At 42.8% G+C, this 21,529-nt stretch overlaps 2 protein-coding genes across 9 annotated transcripts in view; one reads left to right on the top strand and one right to left on the bottom strand.

Moving 5' to 3' along the window:
* Positions 1–21,529, bottom strand: part of Mettl9 (methyltransferase like 9) — a 44,452-nt gene that overhangs the window by 2,193 nt on the left and 20,730 nt on the right. For 6 of the 7 annotated variants that reach the window (XM_030242850.1, XM_006508093.4, XM_006508092.4 and 3 more), the window contains one exon: positions 17,244–17,428. In XM_030242850.1, the coding sequence (XP_030098710.1) occupies positions 17,244–17,428 (185 nt within the window). Of the gene's footprint in view, positions 1–15,193; positions 15,563–17,243; positions 17,429–21,529 lie in introns of those variants that run through there. The other variant, XM_006508095.4, reaches the window with a different exon arrangement.
* On the top strand, positions 62–10,576 carry Igsf6 (immunoglobulin superfamily, member 6). 2 transcript variants are annotated; one of them, NM_030691.1, is made up of 6 exons: positions 113–204; positions 3,793–4,152; positions 6,279–6,382; positions 7,015–7,062; positions 7,367–7,444; positions 9,126–10,576. In NM_030691.1, the coding sequence occupies exons 1-6, from the start codon at positions 138–140 to the stop codon at positions 9,180–9,182; spliced, it is 714 nt and encodes a 237-aa protein (NP_109616.1). In that variant the 5' UTR covers positions 113–137; the 3' UTR covers positions 9,183–10,576. The 2 variants fall into 2 exon arrangements, with proteins under 2 accessions (XP_006508414.2, NP_109616.1); XM_006508351.4 differs by lacking the exon at positions 9,126–10,576 and having other exon boundaries at positions 62–204; positions 7,367–8,612.

Genomic DNA, 21,529 nt, shown 5'->3' with positions numbered 1-21,529 from the left:
AAATGGTGAAACTTATTACAAACCATTCTTACACAATTTCTAAAAGTTCCTGCTTGTGCTTCCTTAATATGAGTTCCTCTCTTTACTTCTTCCTTTCTGAAAGGAGAAAAGTGGAGAAGGCGGCACATGCAGCAGAGATGGGCCCCGTGAGTGCACGCAGGAGCCGCCTCCGGCCAGAGATCAGCCTGATCCTTTTCCAAGTCGGTAAGAAGGTCAAGCTTTCCTTTTCTCCAGCTCATTAAGTGACCGCTGCTTCTCGCCTTATCTGTGTACTTAAGCTCTTAGCACATAATTTAAGAAGGCAGCACTACAGTAAGTCGGGGGCTGGAGGAGGTCACTTCTCCCACAGAATTAGGTACTAAAGCATAGCTGAAGAAAGGTTTCCTACCGGCCCTTGGTTGTTGATGCTGCTTTGAGCACATCTCACCAGAGAGAATCTGTGACCACTTGTGCTAGTCACTCAGTCAATTCCCACACAGGCAAGCTCTGGACTAATGTACACTGTACAATATTAGCTTAATACTTTCATAGCACAATGTTTCTAAAGGCTGAAAAGAACTTGGATTTAAAGCTGTAACTTGACCTAGAGAAAAGTCACCTGATAAAATAACTAATCTTTAAATTCTATCTCTACCTGTTCTAGCACTATAAAAGTTATTTATTTCATCATAGTTTAAATAATCTAAGATTTGTCCACTAAATCTGGATTGCAGGGCAACAAATGGAGCCAATGTTCTTGTAATTAATTTTTTTCTCATCTGTAAATACATGGTAGAGTAGCCTAATGGTGGAGGACTTGCCAAGCATATGTAAGGGTCTGGGTTCACTCTCCAGCACACACAAGAAAAGGAAAGGAGAAATGCAGAGGGAGGGGAGATGGGGCACGGGGAGGAGGAGTGAGTGAATTATTCCTAAATGTTAACAGTGGCTCTTCTGGCTGAGGAACCACGGTGATGTCTTATACTGCTCTATTGTCTGCCATGACTATACACTACTTTTGTACAGAGCTTTGTTGGAGTTAGAGAAAAGCTTTATCTTCCCATCTGTATTGTGAAATGTCTGCAGATATAATAACAAAAGGAGGGGATGAGATAGTGAGGAGACCTGAAACAAGCCCCAGTTAATGAACGCTAGGCAAGGCTGGGTCTGTGTGCTACTTTTGTACGTTTGACATTTTCTATAATAATAAATGTTGGGCAGGGCAGTGGTGGCACAAACCCAGCACCTGGGAGGCAGAGGCAAGCGGATTCTAAGTTCAAAGCTAGCCTGGTCTACAGAGCAAGTTCCAGGACAGTCAGGGCTACATAGAGTAACCCTGTCTCAAAAATATCATGATAATAATAATAGTAATTGTTAGCTTCTGATGCTAATAGTAATAACAGGTGTTGGAGCTGGGGAGATATCTCAGTACAGTGCTTGCTGTACAAGCTGAGGGTTACTAGAACAATATAAAAGAGTCAGGCCTGGTGGCACACACTCACCAGCTCAGTGATGGGGAGGCAGAGCTGGGCTCCCTCACTAGCCCGGCCTACCCAACACTGAGACCCTCTGAGGGAAAACAAAAGTAAATAATTCCAAAGAACACAACTGAGGCTGTCTTCTGGCTTCCACACACATCTCTACACTCATGCCCGCACACCCACAGACATAAGTATACACACCTGAACAGGCTGACATACGTAAGCACACACAAAATAAGCTCAAGGTATCCAAAATAACGTCTCTACTCATTTTCTAACAGTTTGCCAAAAGGAATAGGGTGATTTTATTTCCTCCACTGAGCTAAATTTCAACATTTTCAGTGGAAACTGATTTAAAACATACAAAAAAACCTACTGAACCTAGAAATTCCTACAAGAAAAACTTCACAGGAGAGGACTTTAGTGAGATACTATCCAGACTTCTCTTTTTGACTAATGTTGCTCAACTGCAGGGGGAAGGGACACCGTTGTTCCCTCCCCTGGCCTGTTCAGTTTCCCCAACGAAGACTTAGAGAGGAAATTCCCAAGCTGCAAGTATTTCTTATTGTTTTAACGGTCATGGTTTACTTTTTTTTTTTTTAAGAGTTGTTTATTTCATGTGTGTGGGAACACTGTAGCTGTCTTCAGACGCACCAGAACACAGCATCGGATCCTCATTACAGATGTTTGTGAGCCACCATGTGGTTGATGGGAATTGAACTCAGGATCTCTGGAAGAGCAGTCAGTGCTCTTAACCACTGGGCCATCTTTCCAGTGGTTGGTTTACTTTTTAAATCTTCAATTGAAGGTGACCTGAGACTGGGGTTCTGTCTGCACATAGGAACAACAGGACCAATCTATTTCACATCGTAGAGCAGCCCCTGGACTTCTAAGGAACTGTGCCTGGGCAGAACAGGGCTGCAGTCAACAGGCTAGTGTGAGCCCACTCTCCTTGACTGGACCTCCCTGCACACAAGAAGCTAGGTGGTACTCCAGCTGACTAACTCCTAACTCCTCTCAGTCAGTCAGCACTGAGCCTCAGCTTACCTCAAGGCACACAATGAAAAGGAGAAATGTGAGAGCAGACTCTCACAAGCACTGTGACTAACTTGACTGCTCCTGCTGCTATGAGTGGGAACCTACCAGGCACAATGTTAAGTGAAGAAGAACCATGGCCCCCAAATCAGCAGGTCTCAACTTTGGGGTTGCAACTCCTTTGCAGTCGAATATCAGATCACCTGCATATCAGATATTTACATTACAGTTCATAGCAGTAGCAAAACTACATTGAAATAATTTTATGGTTGAGGTCACACAACACGAGGAACGTTATTGAAGGGCCGCAGTGTTAGGAAGGTTGAGAGCCACTGCTAAATGAATACACGCGTCAGAGGATCTGGATTTTCCCCCATTCTCAGGAGCAGAGTAGATAAAGAGAGACCATTTGACCCACTGTTTTTGAGACCATTTGGCCTATACAACTCGGCAGAAGTTGAACTAAAAACTCACATCTACTTCAACCAATATCAATTTTCATGTGGTGTCCCTCACCCCAAAAGGGTCTAAGGGGACTTCCCATTAAGAAGCTCCTGAGTGGTTTTCCATCGTGTCTTGGGCTAGAAGGTCAAGATGCAGACTCAAGCTCCAAGCACCTCCACAGAGGGGTGAGTAGTAAAGGCAGAGGCGGCAGTAACAGCTGCTTTGCATTAGAAACTGTGGCTTGGGCCTCATCACACTTAAATTCTACATTAACTGCACAAGGGAGCAACTTCCCCACTCGCCATGATAGGAAACCCAGGCAGCACTCTGAACTACCACCACAGAGGTGGGTTCCTACTCATGCACAGGGGCTCCCTGGGCCATGGATTAAGCCGGGGCTGCATTTTCTTAGAGGTATATCCTTCCTGTTATCCTAATTCCCAAATGGACACCAGACTCATCCTAGGCAGCCCAGCCTCCAACAGGCAAAAAGCCTGCCAGGGCTCATGTGCTCAATCACACAGCACAGCAAGGGGTGCACAGGAGGAGACAGGCTCTTCAAGATGAAGAGGTGAGATAAAGGGAGCTCCTGTCAGCACTGTGTGTGCTTCTGGCTTCAGGCACACCACCTCCAATAGCCACACTGATCACACCAGTACCTCTCTGAGGGATGCCAACAACCGTGAGGTAATGTATCAGTGAGTTAACACAGGCGAGGACACCTGTCGTCTTTACAGTCTTGTTTTTAATGGGAATGGGACAAGAAACAGAGACTGACGGGTCCTTGGCTCAACAGTGCCCAGAAGCAGCAACAACAAAGCCCCTCAACAGCCATGTGCTTCCTCACTCACAGGTATGGTGGGTGCCTGCACTGTGTATGTGCTGCAACCAGGTTACCTAGAAGTGGACTACGGTTCTGACGCCGTCACCATGGAGTGTAACTTTTCTACAGTTGGATGCCCTCCAGTGCCACCAAAGAGCTTGTGGTTTCGCTGTGGTACTCACCAGCCTGAAGCTCTGTGCTTGGATGGATGCAGAAATGAGGCAGACAAGTTCACAGTGAAAGAAACCCTGGACCCGGACCAAGTCTTCCTCACTGTTAACAGGCTGTCTCCAAATGACAGTGCAATTTACATCTGTGGAATAGCATTTCCCAATGAACTGTCACCAAGCGCTAAACACGTTGGAAAGGGGACTACACTGGTGGTAAGAGGTCAGTCCACGGGACTACATCACATCTGTTAAGGTGTACGTGGTTGTTAGTTGCATAATCGTGTGAAGCCTTTTTTCTAATTTTGTTGTTGTTCACTATTTTTTACCTTTAAATCAATTCTTGCTATACTGTTCAAGGCTGGCTTTGAACTCTTGGCCCAAGTCCTCCTCTTGCCTCAGCGTCCCAAGGAGCTGGCACCCTAGGCATGTGTCTCTTTGAAATGTCTGTCTCAGACTACTCAAGGGTTGGCCTGGAGTGAGGATTGTCAGGAATCTTTTCAGGAAGCCAGAGTCAACAGTTTTTCTTCTGATATCCAGGCAGAATGATAATGGCCAAAGATCTACTGGTACCTTCTCTCCAAATTTGTGTTTAATTCTCTTTATCTTTTCAGAGTCTAATTGAACTGCTTGTTTCTGCTTCTCTTACAGAGCGACTTTCTAGCTGGTTCAATGCTAAGCCAGTTTCTGAGAAAGCAGTAAGACACACATCTCCCAGTGTTACACCTCCTGTGTTAACACCTACAAATAGCACAGACACACACACAAACACACACACACCTACCTACTTCCCTGGGTTATACCTAGACACTGCAGCACAGGTCTCCCTGTGTTACACCTAGATGCTGCACACACAGGTCTCCCTGTGTTACGCCTCGACACTGCAGCACAGAAGAGTGCTTGTTTAGCTCTCAGGAATAAGTCTGGGAATGGAGAAAGAACTGAAAAGGCCTACTACTGCCTCTGTGTCTGAGGATACTGGATGGAGTCAATAAGGAAGGGTCTAGAAACTAGCAGCTTCTATCAAGATAATGCCAGGGCTAAAGTATTATACGACCAGATTTATATCATAATTTGCGCTTTTGAGATAAAGGTTTTTTTTTTCTTTCCTTTACTTCAATTTTATTTTGTTTTTTTTCCCATTTTTTATTAGGTATTTAGCTCATTTACATTTCCAATGCTATACCAAAAGTCCCCCATACCCTCCCCCCCTACTCCCCTACCCCCCCCCACTCCCCCTTTTTGGCCCTGGCGTTCTCCTGTACTGGGGCATATAAAGTTTGCAAGTCCAATGGGCCTTTTAAACCTGATCTGAGCAAATTTTGTGATGTCTTAAATTTTTTTAAAATTGTGCATTGTATTATAAACTGAGTCCATGGGATAGGACCTATGGGATAATTAGCTAAAACTATTGGTTGATGGAAAATAATTTTGTATCTAACTGTATTTTCATGTTTCACATCATCAGTACTGAAAGGCACACATTACTTATTCCTCTCTTTGAACAGAGATCACTTCCTGCCCAAAGAGAGAATTCAGAATATGAAAATGGATTCAGTATTTCTTCTTGGAGGGTTTCACTAAGAAACTCACATGTCATACAGCACAACTGCCTTTAAAGCAAGGAGCTGGCTCTAAGACCCTCAATAGATAGCCTCCTCCAGTCTTTACCAGACAGCACTAGTTAGCTTTTAACAGTTGCACCAACAAGAAAATATCTGCACGGTACCAAGAGTTGGTGATTCTTGTTCATCACTTCTAACAATAAGAAATTTCAATGTCCATGTATTTAGGTAATGTTTATAAAAAGCAATTCTTGGGTTGATGTGGGTCAGTAGTAGAAGGCTTAAGCGTATGTGAGGCAGGAGTTCAATCAGCAGTATGGTACCGTGAGAAAGAGAGGAAAAACATTCAAAACACAACAGGTGATTCTTAACATTACAACACCTGTCCAGCTCAATTGTTTGTTTGTTTGTTTGGGACAGTCTCACTATATCACCCTGGCTATATTCAAACTGACTATGTAAGGCCTGGTCTCCAACTCAAAGCCCATCTGCCTCTGCCATGAAAGTGCTAACATTAAAGAGTGGGCCACTAAACCTTGTTCTTCAACTTAATTTTTTTTAACATTTTTATTTTATGAAGAAGCATTTCTGGTCTAACACATTCAACTGATACAGCTGATTCTACCACATTCCTGAGCATCTCCTACTCACAGAACCCCAGGTTGGGAGGGGCAAGCACACCAAGTTCAGGCTCCACCTGTAAATGTTGCTTGAGTGATGCTTCACAGACAACTGCAAGAACATGCTTCAACAGTAACTGTCCCTTTGTGTTTCCACCATGAAGAAAGACTTTTCAGCAAGGAGGTGCGCAGTTTCCTGATAGTGCTCTTAGCTCTGCTCTCTGTCTACATCACCGGTGTGTGTGTGACCTTCATAGTCCTCTTCAAAGTAAGTCAGATACCCTCACCTCCAATGTTACCATAAAGACGTTATTTTCATCTGTCTACCTCAGAAATAGCTGGCCCAGCAAACACCTGGCTCACAACTTCAGAGGCCTCCACCTCAGTGGAAGCTGCAGAAGACACCTCGTTCCTTCACAGTGAGACTATTAGTCAGGGACAACATTCACACTGTTTCTTCTTTAAAGTCCAGAATTAGGGGATTGAGCACCTGTGTCAGCTTTCTGCTGCAAGGGTGAGGATTGGGGGGAGAATGGGTTTCTATTATCCAGGAAAACTGAAGGACAATCTTTAAGAGCAGAAATAGTTAATGAGAAGTTAACTAGAAGTTGCCTTAAAAATATTTAAAACTACATGTATCTCGAAAAACAAAACAAAACACTAAATGTACCAAAAGAGTATCTTTGGTCTGTATATATATTAGAAAGTTGGGGTATAAATATTTATTAAAATTTGTTCATATGCTATAACAAACATCCATTTAAGGTGTTAAATTCATTTGTTAATTAAAAGCACCTAAAACGTTATGAGAGTTACCTAATGTGTGTCAAACACTGTGCCAGCTTAGTCCTCTTTCAGCTCAGATCACAAAATGCTCACAGATTTTCTTATTCTTGGCAGTCAAAATCTAACGGTCCAAGAAGCAGAGAAACCAAAGGCTCAAAAAAGGTACTGTGAGTTCTTGCTTGTTTATACTGTGATAGGCAGGATCCAGTTCAATGGTAAACTGTGTTAAGAAGCCCAGAGAACAGCACAGTAAGAACGTCCACCCTCGAGGCTCCTGTTCCCGGTTAGGGACGCTCAACCATCCTCTGGGCAGGAAGCTGCCATCTTAACCTGACAGTTCTCAGCCCTAAGTTCTGCTAAGTGTCCTGAGCTAAGAAGCTAACTAAGGGTCCCATTGCTGAATCCCCTGCAACCAAGATAGAACTCATGCTCCTGAAAGACAAATGCTTCCTTTTTGATTTTGCAGAAGAGTGCTCGGCGTATCTTTCAGGAAATTGCTCAAGAATTATACCATAAGAGATATGTGGAAACAAGTCATCTACCTGTAAGTATTGAACAGCATCGATCACTGAAAAGAGCATGCAGCCAGCAAGCTACCAATAATCAAGTTGTCCTCTAATAGACTCTTTCTCAAAGTGTGTTTACCAGAAAGTGTGTTTACTAGAACAGCAGTTTTGCCAAAAGCATGACAAAGGACACTTGATACAATGTTCAACAGTTAGTAATGTGGAAATAGCGTTTTCAATACAGGAGAGGGGCTCTCAGACTAAGAACCACTTGTTAGCAGTGAGGGAAAAATAAAGTTGCCAGTGTTACAAAAGCAGCATCTTGCTAGCTTTGGGGCTGGGTAAGCTTCCCACAGTGACTCTCAGCCATAGTCAGGGTTCCCCAGGGCATGCTACTTTAAGAAGACCTGTTCCACAACGCATGGTAGGAATGCTAAGCCTTCTACGACAATGGGCACAGAGAACTGAGGACTAGGACAGAGGTAAATACAACAGGATGATGACTTTAAAGTGTGACTTTCTTTGTCCTTTTTTTAAGCGGGTGGATAATGGGGAGAGTTATCTAATTTGTAAGGCTTTTCACAAGCCAGGGACTTAGCTCAGTGGAAGACCACCTGCCCAATATTCAGTAAGGCCCTGGGATCCATCCCCAGATTCAGTTTTTAAAACTAAAATCTAACCTTTGTTTTTTAACCAAGAGAGAATATCATCCACATATTAAATTCATCCTCCTGTGATATATATGAAAAAAAAAGCATAAAGACAAAAAACTACCTATTCACAATTTTTCCTATTGAAGCTAGAGCGTATTATTTCTTCGAAACAGGGTCTCCCTGTATAGTCCTAGCTGGCTGGGAACTTGCTATGTAGACCAGGCTGGCCTGAAACTCACAAAGACACGCTTGCCTCTGACTCTTAGGAGCTTTTTCAACAAAAATAAGTTGTCTGAAGCAAAACTAGAACTTAGAGCTTTAAAGTTCCTAGTAAAAGATTTGACAATAACATCAAGACCTATTCTATTTTAGTTCCCATATACTACCCTAAAGGAAGCAAAAATAGAGCCAGGTACATAGGCACACACCTTTGATTCCAGCACTTGGGAGGCAGAGGCAGGCACATCTCTGAAAAAAATGAGGCCAACCTCATCTAGATGAGGCAACTTGCAAGCTAGCCAGGCTCATGTAGTGAGACAATGACTTTTAAAAAGGAAGAATGGTAACCAGACTTTTACAGTAACTGGAAGGGTCAGGCGTGAGGATCATCACCCCAGCACTTGGGAGGCTAAGGCAGAATTACCAGCTTTAGCCAGCTTGGGCCCTATTTCAGAAACAAACAAAATCAAGATGAGCATGGTACATGTACTTACTGGGTGAAAGCAGAGGGTCTAAAGCTAGATGTGGTCCTGAGCAACCCAGTGAGTTCAAAGGGGGCTACATGATATTCTGTGTCAAAAGACCACACAACACTGAAACAAAGAGTGGGAGTGCATGCAGAGGCTTACACAAAACTGGAAATTCAAACAGAAAAAAAGTGATTACACACACACAAGCACATACATGCTCCAGCACGCATGTGTGTGCACGCACACACATAAAACACACAAAAATGATTCCAAGTATACACAAGACCAAAACTTCACAGTTACAAAGTAGCTCCTATGGAGCTATGGGATGATCCCACTGGTAACATAACCTCACACAGCTTCGTTTACTCTCACAGGAGCAAGAGGGCACTGATGAAAACAGAAAAGCACTCCCCAACCCTGGAAGAGCATAGATGTGCTTGCTTTTTACTTAAGCCACTGACAGTGCAACTCCAGAATCTACGGCAATGTGAATGGACATACAGCAATCAAGACAACATCAAAGAGAGCTGGGGTATAGCTCAGCTGGCAGAGTGCTTGCCTAGTAGGCACAAAGCCCTAGCTTTGATCCCCAGCACCACATAAACTCATCAAAGTGAAACAAGCCTGTATTCCCAACATTGTGAAGTATAAAGAGTCAGAAGTTCAAGGTCATCCCTGAGTATAGGATTAACCTGAAGTCAGAGACACATCATCTTGTCTCAAAAGCAACCGTGACCACCAAAAGAAAAGGACAGGACAAGTGGGAAAACAGCCGGCCTCGCCAGACGGCAGAGCATAAGTAGCTGTCACTAATTGTAGCTACAGAATATGAAAACCTCAAGAAAACTCAACTGGAGGACCTTTTTTCTAATTTTCCAAGAATAGTCTAAAAAGCCCCACTTTGAAGAAAAAACTTCATCTTAACAGTTTTTAAAAACTGTTACCATGTTTATGTTGTCAGTCTACCCAACATACTAGATGTGTGATAGGCATTAACTGAGAGAAGGCTTCAAGTTAAACCACAGATCTCAGTTCTGAGGGGAAATAAATACTTTCCTGAGTTGTAAAAATGATGAAACAATTAGAATCAAGTGAGAAGGGCAAAAGGAGTAAGGAGAAGAGCAATTTCTGAGTAAGAGAAACTCATTGTGAACAGTATCTTGGAACAAAAGTGATTTCTTCTGATACTGTAACGGAGCAGTGGGCAGTGAACATTCTCCAGCTGAGGTATAGGAAACAACTTGGGTTGTACCACCAACAAAACAATACTACAAGAGACCAGAGGACGACTATAAACAGGAAACCCAAAGCCTATCAGAAATGCCTCAGGAATGCAGACAACTGACTCTAGATGTCAGTGTGGTACCAAAGAACTGCAGCCCTAGTGAGCTTGAAAGGAGGGTCGGATACAACAAGGGCCTCACTATCTCACTAAGGTGACCTGAGCCAGGCATGCTGGCACACACCTTTAATCCTAACACTAAGGAGGCAGAGGCAGGTGAATTTCTGAGTTCAAGGCCAGCCTGATCTATAGATCGAGTTCCAGGACAGCCAGGGCTGTTAACAGAAAAACACTGTCTCAGAAAAAAAGGGAGTGGGGGCTTGACATGGATTGTTCTTTGAATATAAGTACCAACAAGGACACACTGCTCACTAACTTGATCACAGGTCTAGTACAGTTGCTTCTAAACAGGTACTAAATATAAATGGCACACACTCTTAAACATCACACACTGTGATACACACATACACACACACACACACACACACACACAGGTTTGAAATTTACATACACAAAAGGAATAAAATAATGGCATACACAGTAGTGTGTTTTGGTCAGATGGTTTGTTGTTTGAATTTTTATTTTATTTTTTATTCATGTGTGTGCATTTTTCTGGGTCTGTGTACAAGTGTCCACAGAAAGTCACAAAAGCCAAAAGAGGACATCAGATTCTCTGAAGCCGGATGACAGGTCGTTGTGATCTGTCCAGTGTGGGTGATGAGAAGGAACAGCGCTCTTAGCCAGAGTCATCTCTCCAGTTCCCCTCCCTCCCTTTCAACACATGTGCTCATGGAGACTATGAACGCACTATCTTTTTGCTCCATACTCCAAAATGAACCTCCTATGAATGAACCCCAAGAGGCAAATCCCCTAACTTTGAAACTACCAGCTTAGGCAAAATAAATGAACTTTTGAACCACATGGCAGAAAGGAGCAAGCACTAACTCCATCTAGGTGAGCAGAGTACTGGGTACCATTTGTTTCTGTTAGTGGCTGTGCTCTGGGATTGTTCCCAGGACACAAGTCTCTAATGTATTGGGATTGAATTTTAATGTGTTTCCCAAAGAGTAAATGTTAAAGATGGATTTTAAAATGAAACTTGGAAGGTATTTTCAGAGGAAGGACCTCTTACCTCTGACATCACATTCAAGAGGACTCAATGCTCACTGAGCACTTGGCAAGGCCTGTCTTTGGCTTACAATGAACCTGCCCTATCCTAACCCCACCAGGTATACATCTTCATGCTTTTACATACATTCTTGTGTAAGCTTGCAAGATACTATAAAGACACAGGTTAAGAGAATGAGCAAGGTCCTGAGTTTAACCCCAGAACTGTAAAAACAAGACAAGTACAACAGCTCAGAGACTGCACACAAAGCCTGCCCTGAGTCCCAAGTAATGATCTTCCCTTCTCTGTCCCCACAGTACTTTGCCTTATCTTTTATTACATTGTACCAACATTGCCTGTAACAGCTACAATCTGTACTAGAACCACAACTAGAAGCTTAGGGCTCACTTATCTGTTTATTTCTAGTGCCTGGCTCTTCCCAACACATAGTAGGCCTTCAAATACCTTTGTATGAATACAACTGAACAATAAATCTATTTTAAAATTTCTTACATTTCAACTGAGATGAGAAATAGCCCCTACACACATACTGAGCCTTCTCCAGACTACTGGCTAAATCCTTTCTTATTCTCTGGGCATCCAGAAAATGTTCCCTACTAAAGAATAAACTGTAACCTCCACTAAGACTGGAATCTTTCAGGCTGCCTGTAGTTTCTCACAACCACTAATGAGGAAATGATGACGAGACACAATTAGGGGGCTGCTGTTGCTATGACAAAGTATTGTAGAAACAGCAGAAATGTCTTTTTCACAGTTCTGGAGGCTGAAGTGGAATCAGAATGCCACAGGGGGATTCTAACTAGGCACCTCCTCCAAACTGCTGAAGGTGGAGTGCAGGCTCTGGAACCTCTAGCAAAGCAGACAGCCCTCATGAACCCATCACCTCCCAAAGGGCCTGCCTCCTAGACCCAGCACAATGGTGGGAGGCATAATACAGAAGAGGCGAATGGACCCAGAAGTCTTCTATCTATGTCCTCTACCTTGATTTGCCTGCCATGACATGCCAATAGGGTTTTCAAAATAATTCATTCCTTTTTCACGTTTGTAAAGAACCTCAAACCTGTGACCAATAGCAATATAGCTGTGCAGTCACACACACCCACAGAGAGTACACTCTGAGACAGTTAAAGGGCAGAATGAAGCCTCTGGATTCTGACCACGTTTGTTACGAGTTTAAGGCAGACTAAAAGACAATCTTGAATACTTCTGTCTGAGAAGCTGTGAACAAGTATAACCAATAGTCACAAATAAAAACAGTGAAAGAATAAGGTAAACTAGAATAAATCTAGCATGAATCAAATAGCAAAATCCATACCCATACAGTTGGCCACTGTTCAATACATGACTTAACCCTCATAACAAACTCCAAGGTGGGTATTAGCCACTCTGGGCAGGTAAAATGCTCAGATTAATGAGAAGCCATGCTAACCAATATTTCAAACTTAAACAGGGTTTAGCCCTCTGACACTAAGCACCTTCCACAAAACTGACTGAGTCCTACTTCTATCTGCCTGAGAGTTTTAGACTAAATGTCTAGCCAGGCATAGTGGGTAAGCCTATAAATCCTTGCATTCAGGAGGCAGAGGTAGGAAAACAAACATAAATTTGAGGCCAACCCAAGCTACATGACAAGTTCCAGACCAACCAAGACTACATAGTAGGACACTAAAACAATAACAACAACAGCAATAATCTAATTTAATCAGAACAGGACCTTATAAATGATAAGATAGTTGCTAACAGGCTATTCCTCAAAACACAGGCCTAAATAGTTTCAAAGAATAATTCTATCAATAATTATTCAAAGAATAAAATAGAGAATCACATTCCCAATTATTTTCTATAAAATCAGCAAGACAATGATATAAAACCAGAATACCATAGAGGTCAGCTACAGGCAATCACTTTATCAATAATATAAATGTTATCTATGAGGTACTGTGGTCACCTCTTTAATCTTAGTTCCTCAGGTTAAGGCAGGATATCCTGAGTTCAAGGGCAGCCTGAACAACCTAGTGAGACTCTAACTCAAGTAAAAGTGAAGGGGCGTGTGGCGTGACCAGAAAGATGTTAGGAGTTGTTACTGCTCTGACAGGGATTTTGTTCTCAGCACCCATGTAACTCCCATGTAACACCCATGTAACACCCATGTAACTCCCATGTAACTCCCATGTAACACCCATGTAACTCCCATGTAACTCCCATGTAACACCCATGTAACTCCCATGTAACTCCCATGTAACTCCCATGTAACACCCATGTAACTCCCATGTAACTCCAGCTCCTTGGGAATATTTGGCTTCTGTACAAACCTGCACTCATACACCCCAATGCTTGTACATAAATCAATTTTTAAAACTTAGGGGCCAGCAATATGGCTCAGAAGGTAAAGGTGCTTTGGCCAAGCTTGAAGACCTCAATTCCTGGGACCCACACGGTGAAGGGAAACACCAGGTCCCACAAGCTGTCCTCCCAACACATACAAACAAACACACTTAAAAAAATTTAAAGGGCTGAGGATATACTTCAGTAAAGAGCACTGTGTAACACATATGCGACTATGAGTCTAATCCCTAGCACTGCAAAAAAAAAGGTAATGTTAACACTCAAGAACTCAAGACACTTTCACTTAGAATGTCACAGATTCAATCCAGTGCTGCACTGAGTGGAGATGGGAGAAGACCAGGAGTGCCAGCGTGGCACCGCCAGTCAGACGAGGGTGTCTTCTGTGTGATCATCTCAGAGATGCTCAGCACTCAGATATAAAATTCAATACTAAACTCTTAAGAAAATGGAATTTGCAAAAAGAGTATCAACCAAGCAGCAATCTAAAGCAGTAACAATCCTATTTAACAGCTCACTCCCTGCATCCACTCCAAGAAACAATCAGGTGCCATGAGTCAGTCGAGAAAGGCATCTAAGGTACTTACTCCTAATGGCGTCTACCTGCATACAGGTAGAGAAACATTCGAAGCATGTTTAAGGTGACCTAAAATCACAAAGGGTCTAAGAGTAAGAGAAGATTTTTCATTACATACCCTTTTGCAAGCAGCCCAAACAATTTTTACCATGAGTGACTTTTGCATAAAATTATGATTTTAACAAATTAATCATGATTAAAGTTTCAACTGTACAACATAATTCTCCTTAATTACAACCTGTTCTCTAACTAGGTCTCACCTGGTAACCAACCCTTAAGGAAGCCTAGGTGAGGGAACCAAGTAAACAGATCAAAAAGAAACATATCAGTCTGCTTTTTCTAAGTTAGCCTAAACAACAAAATTAGAGTTACATGCATGACACTGATTGCCCCCCCCAAAAAAAACCCCAATAAGAGTAATCACTTCACCTATAATTGCTTTTTGTTAAATAATTAACTAGGCCAAGCAGGCTAAGCGCACTGTGTGCCTTCAAGTGTCCAGTCCTCAGTTTCCATGGAGATCATCAGGACCTCATCAGGCTAAGCCTGGAAGACAGGAGCAGTAACAGCACCAACAGTGCTGCAGACGATCTGAAGACGTTACAGGGCAGTAAAGGGCATCCCTAGCAACAAGGCTTTGTCCCATTTGTCCCGTGCCACAAGCAGACTCCTCACAGTCCACAGGCAACCCTGACACCCACAACCAAGGAGCTTGTTCTCAGTCCTAACTGAAGGCTGTTTAGCTTCACTTCCTTTCCATTTTTCTTGCCAGAAACACAAGGAAATGAAATTTGTGGTTAGATTGATGTTTTGTTTTTCTGCTTTTCCTCCTCCTGTTTTACCAGGAAGCAGTAGCATTAAAGTTCTATCATGTGGTTGCCCAACAAGACACAGGAAGCCAGAACCTTACAATTCAATGACTAGTAAGTACAATGCAGAGATGGAGCCAGGCTTAATCACAGAGATTGGCACTGTGGCAAGGTGCGACCAGAAGACACTTATTGAGTCTTTTCACTGTGTAACACACACACGATACACAAATGATAAATTGCACTCACACTTAGAGCAGTGTGAAAAGCCATTCAACAACAGGAATGGACTGCAAGAGGAAGAAGTTCGAGGACATGTTTATTCCATCCATTTTCTCCCTCCCCTCCCACGTCTACAGATTTCCACCCACCTGTAACCCACTTCTTGAGAGGCAGAAGCACAAGGATCCGGAGTTGAAGCCACCCTGAGTTACATAGCAAGATCAGATTACATGAGGCCCTGCCTCAAACAAAATAAAACAAAAAATCAGGGAACATGGCTCAGTGATGGGGAGACGACTCCATGGCCAAGCATGAGACTGGCCTTCAGATCCCTGGCGCCCACACAGGAGATGGGTGAGGCCGCATGGAACTGTAATATCAGTGGGAGGAAACAGGCAGCGATCTGACCCTTCAGACATAAAGCAGCAAGCTCCAGGTTCAGTGAGACCCTGTCTCAAAAAGTAAAGAGGGACAGACAAGGAATGTCAACCTCTGCCTGCACTTTCCCCCGCCCCTTCTCCCCCCCCTCACTCATACAGGGGGAGGGGCAAGACAGAGAATATTTCCTATTTTCCATACTAACAACAAAAACTCTTCGATTTGGCAAATGTACAGGCAAGCATTAAGTACAGAGGGAGGCATGGTGACCTAACCACTGTAAATCTCAGCATATGGGAAGCTGAAACAGGAGGGTCATGAGTTTCAAACCAGCTAAAGCTGCAGGAACCTGTCTCCAAAATGAGCAAGCAAGCAAACAAACAAGAAATAATGAGAAAATAAAAGAAAGGAAAGAAGGAAGGAAGGACTATGACCATGGGTGAACAGCAAGGTCAAGAACAGAATTCAGAAGCATATGTGCACACAGCAACATAAATCCACAATGTTCCACAATCACAAAAAAAAGGAATGTTATTCCTTAAAATATGGGTTTCCATGGTATTTAGTGGCTCTAACACTTGCAAAATAGTAAGGAATTCCTTTAAAATGTTTGCAAGTACTTGAGAGCTGAGCAAATGTCCAATCTGGGCATTAAAACTAGAAAACTAGGAGCTGCAGATACAACTTGATTGGTAGACTATTTTATTTGCCAAACATCAGGAAGCTGTGGGCTCGATCTCTACCACCACATAAATCCTAGCACAGGGGAGGTGGAGGCAGGAGGATAAAAAATTCAAGGTCATCTTTGGCTACACAGTAAGTTTGAGGCTAGCCTGGGCTACATGAGGACTGTCTCGAAAGTAAAAAGACAAAAGACTTTAAAAATATTAGCATGCGTAACAAGTTTTATATAAATGTACATTAATTTATTAAAATACAGAAGAGCATTAGCGCCATCATCTTCAAGATAACCTAAAGTGCAAACCCCTGAGCTTAAACTATGGATTACTGTGGTATTAAGTTCACAGTGAGTATCAGAAGCTAATTGTCAGGAAAGAACCTGTCTCTTCCAGTGCACTCCTCAATCAATACTGTTGAAGAGCAGCACCATTAATTTACAAAACCGTATTCCAACGGTTGGAGAGATAAAGGGCTTCAAGGTTAAGAGTATGCACTGGTCCTTCAAAGGACCCCAAGTTCCATTCCCAGCACCCACGTAGGGCTATCTTCCAGCCTCTGCAGATGCTCTACTCACACACAGACACAAAAACAATTCTAAAAATGATAATAAATGTTTTAAAAAGCCTGTTATTCAAGAAATGCTACTTACTAGAACATGAATGTCTTCAAAACAGAACATTCATCATTTTTAGAGTCTGAGACAAGAGTTACAAAATGTAAAACAAAGCAGCCATGACATTCAGCAGATATCTACTAGCAGACTAAGAGGGAATGTGCTGCTTGACTTGGCTTATACATAAGTGTTCAAGCTGCCTTGAAAGGCAGAGAGCACAGATACAGAGGCACTGATGCAGCCGAGGCTGAGTTATCACAGTGCCAGGGGCGTACAGAATGCTGTAAAATCTGTATTACAATAAGCATTAACCACGGTGATACTACACATGGCTAGCTGTATTATCTTTAATTCCAGGTAACTAAGCAACACTAGACCATGTGTAGGTGTTCATGAGATAAAAATCGCAAATACCAATAGACTGTCATTCTGAGAAGAGCTGGCCTGCCCACACTTACCGTTTTCTACATAGGGATGAAAGGGCAAAACCAATGCCAGGATGACCCTGCCTTGGGTGGGCTCCAAGACACTTCTGATATCTTTTAACAATGTCAGGGGCTGATCACAGCGATCCAGCAAATTTAAGCAGCTGATGACATCATACTGGAACCCTGTATTCTGCCATTCATTTATACCAAGCACTCTGGAAAAATCAAAAAGAACTTGGTTACTATTTCTCCCACTTAGAGACAACTCCCCCTACCCCATCCCCCTCACCCCTTTCCATTTTCCCTCTTGCTCTTGCCCATAGGTTTTTTAATTTGTTTCTCATTATGGATGGTTGTGAGCCACCATGTGGTTGCTGGGATTTGAACTCATGACCTCTAGAAGAGTAGCCAGTGTTCTTAATCAGCCCTAGCGACAACATTTAAAATAACTAAGATGAGCAGGGAGTAGGGTACATGCCTTATTCCCAGCACTTGGAAGGCAGTCGGGTGGGTCTCTGTAAATTCAAGGCCAGCCTGGTCTACAGAGTGAGTTCCAGGACAGCCAGGGCTACAGAGTGAGACTCTTGTCTTGAAAAAAGAAAAACAAAAACTAAGGTGCCAATAAAGGCCAATAACTTTGTCTTCTAAATCAATGTGTACTCAAAATATGCACCTATAATTTACATTTACAATTATACAAAGGACAGGTAAGGAAAAAATGGCAACTATAGAGGCCAGGAGTCAATGTTGGGTGTTATTCTTCAGATGCCACCTTTTTTTTTTTTTCTTTCTTTTTTTGAAACAGGGGCTTTCATTGGCCTGGAACTCAATAATTACATTGTGCAGGCCAGTGGGCCCCAGGGAGTCTCCTGACTGTCTCCATAGTGCCAGGATTACAAGTTCTTGCCACTGTACTTACCTTTTCACACGTGTACTGGGCACTGCATTTAAGTGTTCATGCTTGCTTTCCAAATAAGCATGACTGTACTGACTAAGCCAGATCCCCAGGCCATGGTATTTTGCCTTATAGCCAGCCAGCCAGCAGCCTGCCTGCCTGCCTGCCTTCCTTTTCTTTCCTTCCTTCTTCCTCTTCTTCCTTCTCTTCCTTCTCTTCCTCCTCTTCCTCGTCCCTCCCTCTCTCCCTGTCTCTCTAACTTGTGTTTTGAAGTTGCTGTGTAACCGTGGCTGGCCTCACACTAGCTCCTGCTTCCGTCTCCCAGCACTAAGACTGCTTATAACAACCCAAGAAAGCAGGCAGCTCCTTTGCTGTACAGGTGTGTGTCTGCACTAGTGTCTCCTGAACACATCTCACTGTGGAGTTTCAGAAGCACTTTATCCCGTGAGACTGCTGCATAACGACTTCAGAAGCTGCGCTCAGCTCATTAAAGACACACAGAACAGTCTCTGCTTTCACAGGAAAATGTCATCAGTTATACTCTTAAACAATGAAATAAACGATGAAAGAAATACTTGTATAATGCTTTAGCCAAACAATTTAAAAGCACAGGTTATGCATTTGATTAAACAAAACAATAACCTTAGGTCTGCAATGGAAGAGAAGCTAGACGTGAAGCAGCAGCAGATGTCACTGAGATAACCTCTCAACTTAATCCACCTCAACTCTCAGCTGCAGGGAAGTGGCTTCTGCGTTAGTTTTAAAAACTAGAAAGACGCTCTCTGAACCAACACTTAGGGGTCTGATGTTGTAACAGTTCAACTTTCCTGAAAGCAGATCAAGCTCACCCTTAATTTTTAAAGCTGTGTTTGTAAACTCAGTTCCATTCTTTAAGATATATTAGTAGTTGTACTCAGGAATCCTAGTGAGTTGCTGGAATATTTCCTTTTATGACAAAATGAAAGGAGTGGCTTGTCCAAGTTCACAATGTAGCACAGAAACTACAACTTGGAAGCCTCTCCTAGCATGTTCCTCAGGTAAGGCTGCTGGCCCTCTCCATGTAAGGTGAGGGAAAGCCTGACCGTGACTCCTTAAAGAAGCCCTGTGGCCTACCCAGCTAAGCATGAATGGCCATCTGTACACTCCATTCTCTAGTATATTCTCATTAGGCAAAGTAAATGAAGAGGCCAGTACCCTCCTTCCCTCCCAGACCACTGTAAGCATTGTTTTTAGTTTTTATTACACTTGTGTATATGTCTGTACCACTGCACACACGTGGGGCTCAGAAGACAACCTGCGAAGTGAGTCCTCTCCTCCCACCATATGGTAACCGGCATCAAATTCGGGCAGCAGACTTTGTGGCAAGCAGCCTTCTTACTGAGCCAACTCACTGGCCCTGGTTTTGTTTTAATTCAGTAGGAAGATATGGGGACAGGTTAGAAACCTATAAGTTGTCATTATAACAAAGGACAAAAACTAACTTCTTTTTGGAGGGGTAATGTATTCTAATTATTACCATGTAGGTTTACCAAGATAGAAACTGAGGATGAAACCAAGGTAGACTATGCGGTCATTCAAACTTACTTCTACATAAGGTCCTTCAAATATAACATCCCAAACACTTATTTAACACTGAGGTGAGAAAGGTTGATGTTTCTATCCACAACTCAACTTCTAGAATCAGCTGTGCCTGATAGAGCAGAGTCTACGTTTACCTCTTCCTTCCATTTAAAGTCTCATTAAGTATTCACAGCAATCCGTCCTTCTACCACCAGCCTTGGTCTGTCCTTTCTCTAGACTAAAACTCTCCGTGTTTTCCAAATGTTCAATCTGCTCCTGCCCCACCAGAGCTGCACAGATGCTTGACTAAGGTTAGTCTAAGTGAGAGACACTCACAGAAGTCAGTGGGGAGATAAATCTCTGTCCAAGGCTTTCCAAATACCACAGGGGCAGGTCCCACCTCCACATGTGTAACCAGTCTGTAGAAAGAATTCTGGAATTTTGGTTTCTTTTAAAAACACAGAAATCTTATAAGAATATGTTTTCCTTTTAAGCCCAGGTGTGAGGATATGGGGCTCCTTCACAGCAACTGACTACCATTTGCCTTGTGCTCTAGCAGGGACATAGTTTTGCCAGCTGCAGATAGTTTGTACAATTGTGTGATGTTTGGCATTCTGGAAACTTCTCAGAGGGTATATAAATGCTAATACCTCAATAGGTGGGTATGGGTGGTGGTTGTTTGTGGTTTGTTAGTAGCTGTGCTCAATGAAGAAGCAAAGTAAAAAGCAAGAAATTAAATATTAAAGAGATATCTATCTCTCCCCCTCTATCCTTCTTCCTCTCCTACCTAGTGATAGAGGTAAAGAGGATGGGGGGTGGGGTGAGAACGCACAAAGTAGCAAAGACCAGCTACAAAGAAACAAGAAAAGAATTATTCAAGGACCCTCCCCCCATCCTTCTTTCTCTCCTACCTAGCTATAAGGGGTGAAACTGGGGGATGGAGGGAGATAAAGGGTAGGAAAAAGAAGAACCCAGAGTAGAAAAATTGGCTATAGAAGCCAATATACAAAGAGAGGTCTCTCACATTTTCTTAAGAAGTCTCGGAACACAGACTTCATACCTAATAAATACTCTTCATAAGTCTTTCAAGCACCAAGTGGTCTGTAACCTGAACTTGACCCTTTACATCCATCATTACTGACATCTGAGTGTGTGTGGGGCATGAAATCCAACTACTGTCAAGGGTGTAAAGAAATTGGTCAGTGGGGACATAAATAAAGTGGAGAAGATACAGTAAATTCTCAAAAAAAAAAAAAACCCCACACAGACTTAAGGGGCTGGAGAGACAGCTCAGCAGTTTGGAGCACTTAGCACTTTTACAGAGGACCTTGGTTTAACTCCAAGTACCCTCATGGTGGTCACAATCATCTGTAACTCCAGGGGATTCCCAACACCCTCTTCCAGTCTCTGTGGATGTCAGACACATACATGGTACACAGACATACATGCTGGCAAAACATTATACATATAAAATATATCTAAAAACAAAACAAACAAAAACCCTAGACTTAACATGTGATCTAGCTATTCCACTTTTAGGCATATACCCAAGAGAACATATTACTCATTTGGCATGGCTGTAGTGGTCTGAATGAGAATGGTCCCCAGCTGGTAAGACTATTCAGGAAGGACTCGGAGGTCTTGTTTAAGGAGGTTTCACTGGAGATAGGATTTGAGGCTTCTCTCTCTCCTTCATGGCTGTTGTCGCAATGTGTGTCTGAGCTACTGTGACAGTGTCATGCCTGCCGGTTGCCAAGTTCCTGTCAATTGGTCACAGGCTCACCCTATGAAACTGGGAACCAAATAAACTCTTTCTTGTATAAGTCATCTTGGTAGCACAGCAATGAAAAGTAACTAAGAC

This window comes from Mus musculus, chromosome 7, assembly GCF_000001635.26.
Source record: "Mus musculus strain C57BL/6J chromosome 7, GRCm38.p6 C57BL/6J".
NCBI lineage: Eukaryota > Metazoa > Chordata > Mammalia > Rodentia > Muridae > Mus > Mus musculus.
Note: the sequence above shows the minus strand (reverse complement) of the source record. Positions and strands in the feature narration are given on the sequence as shown.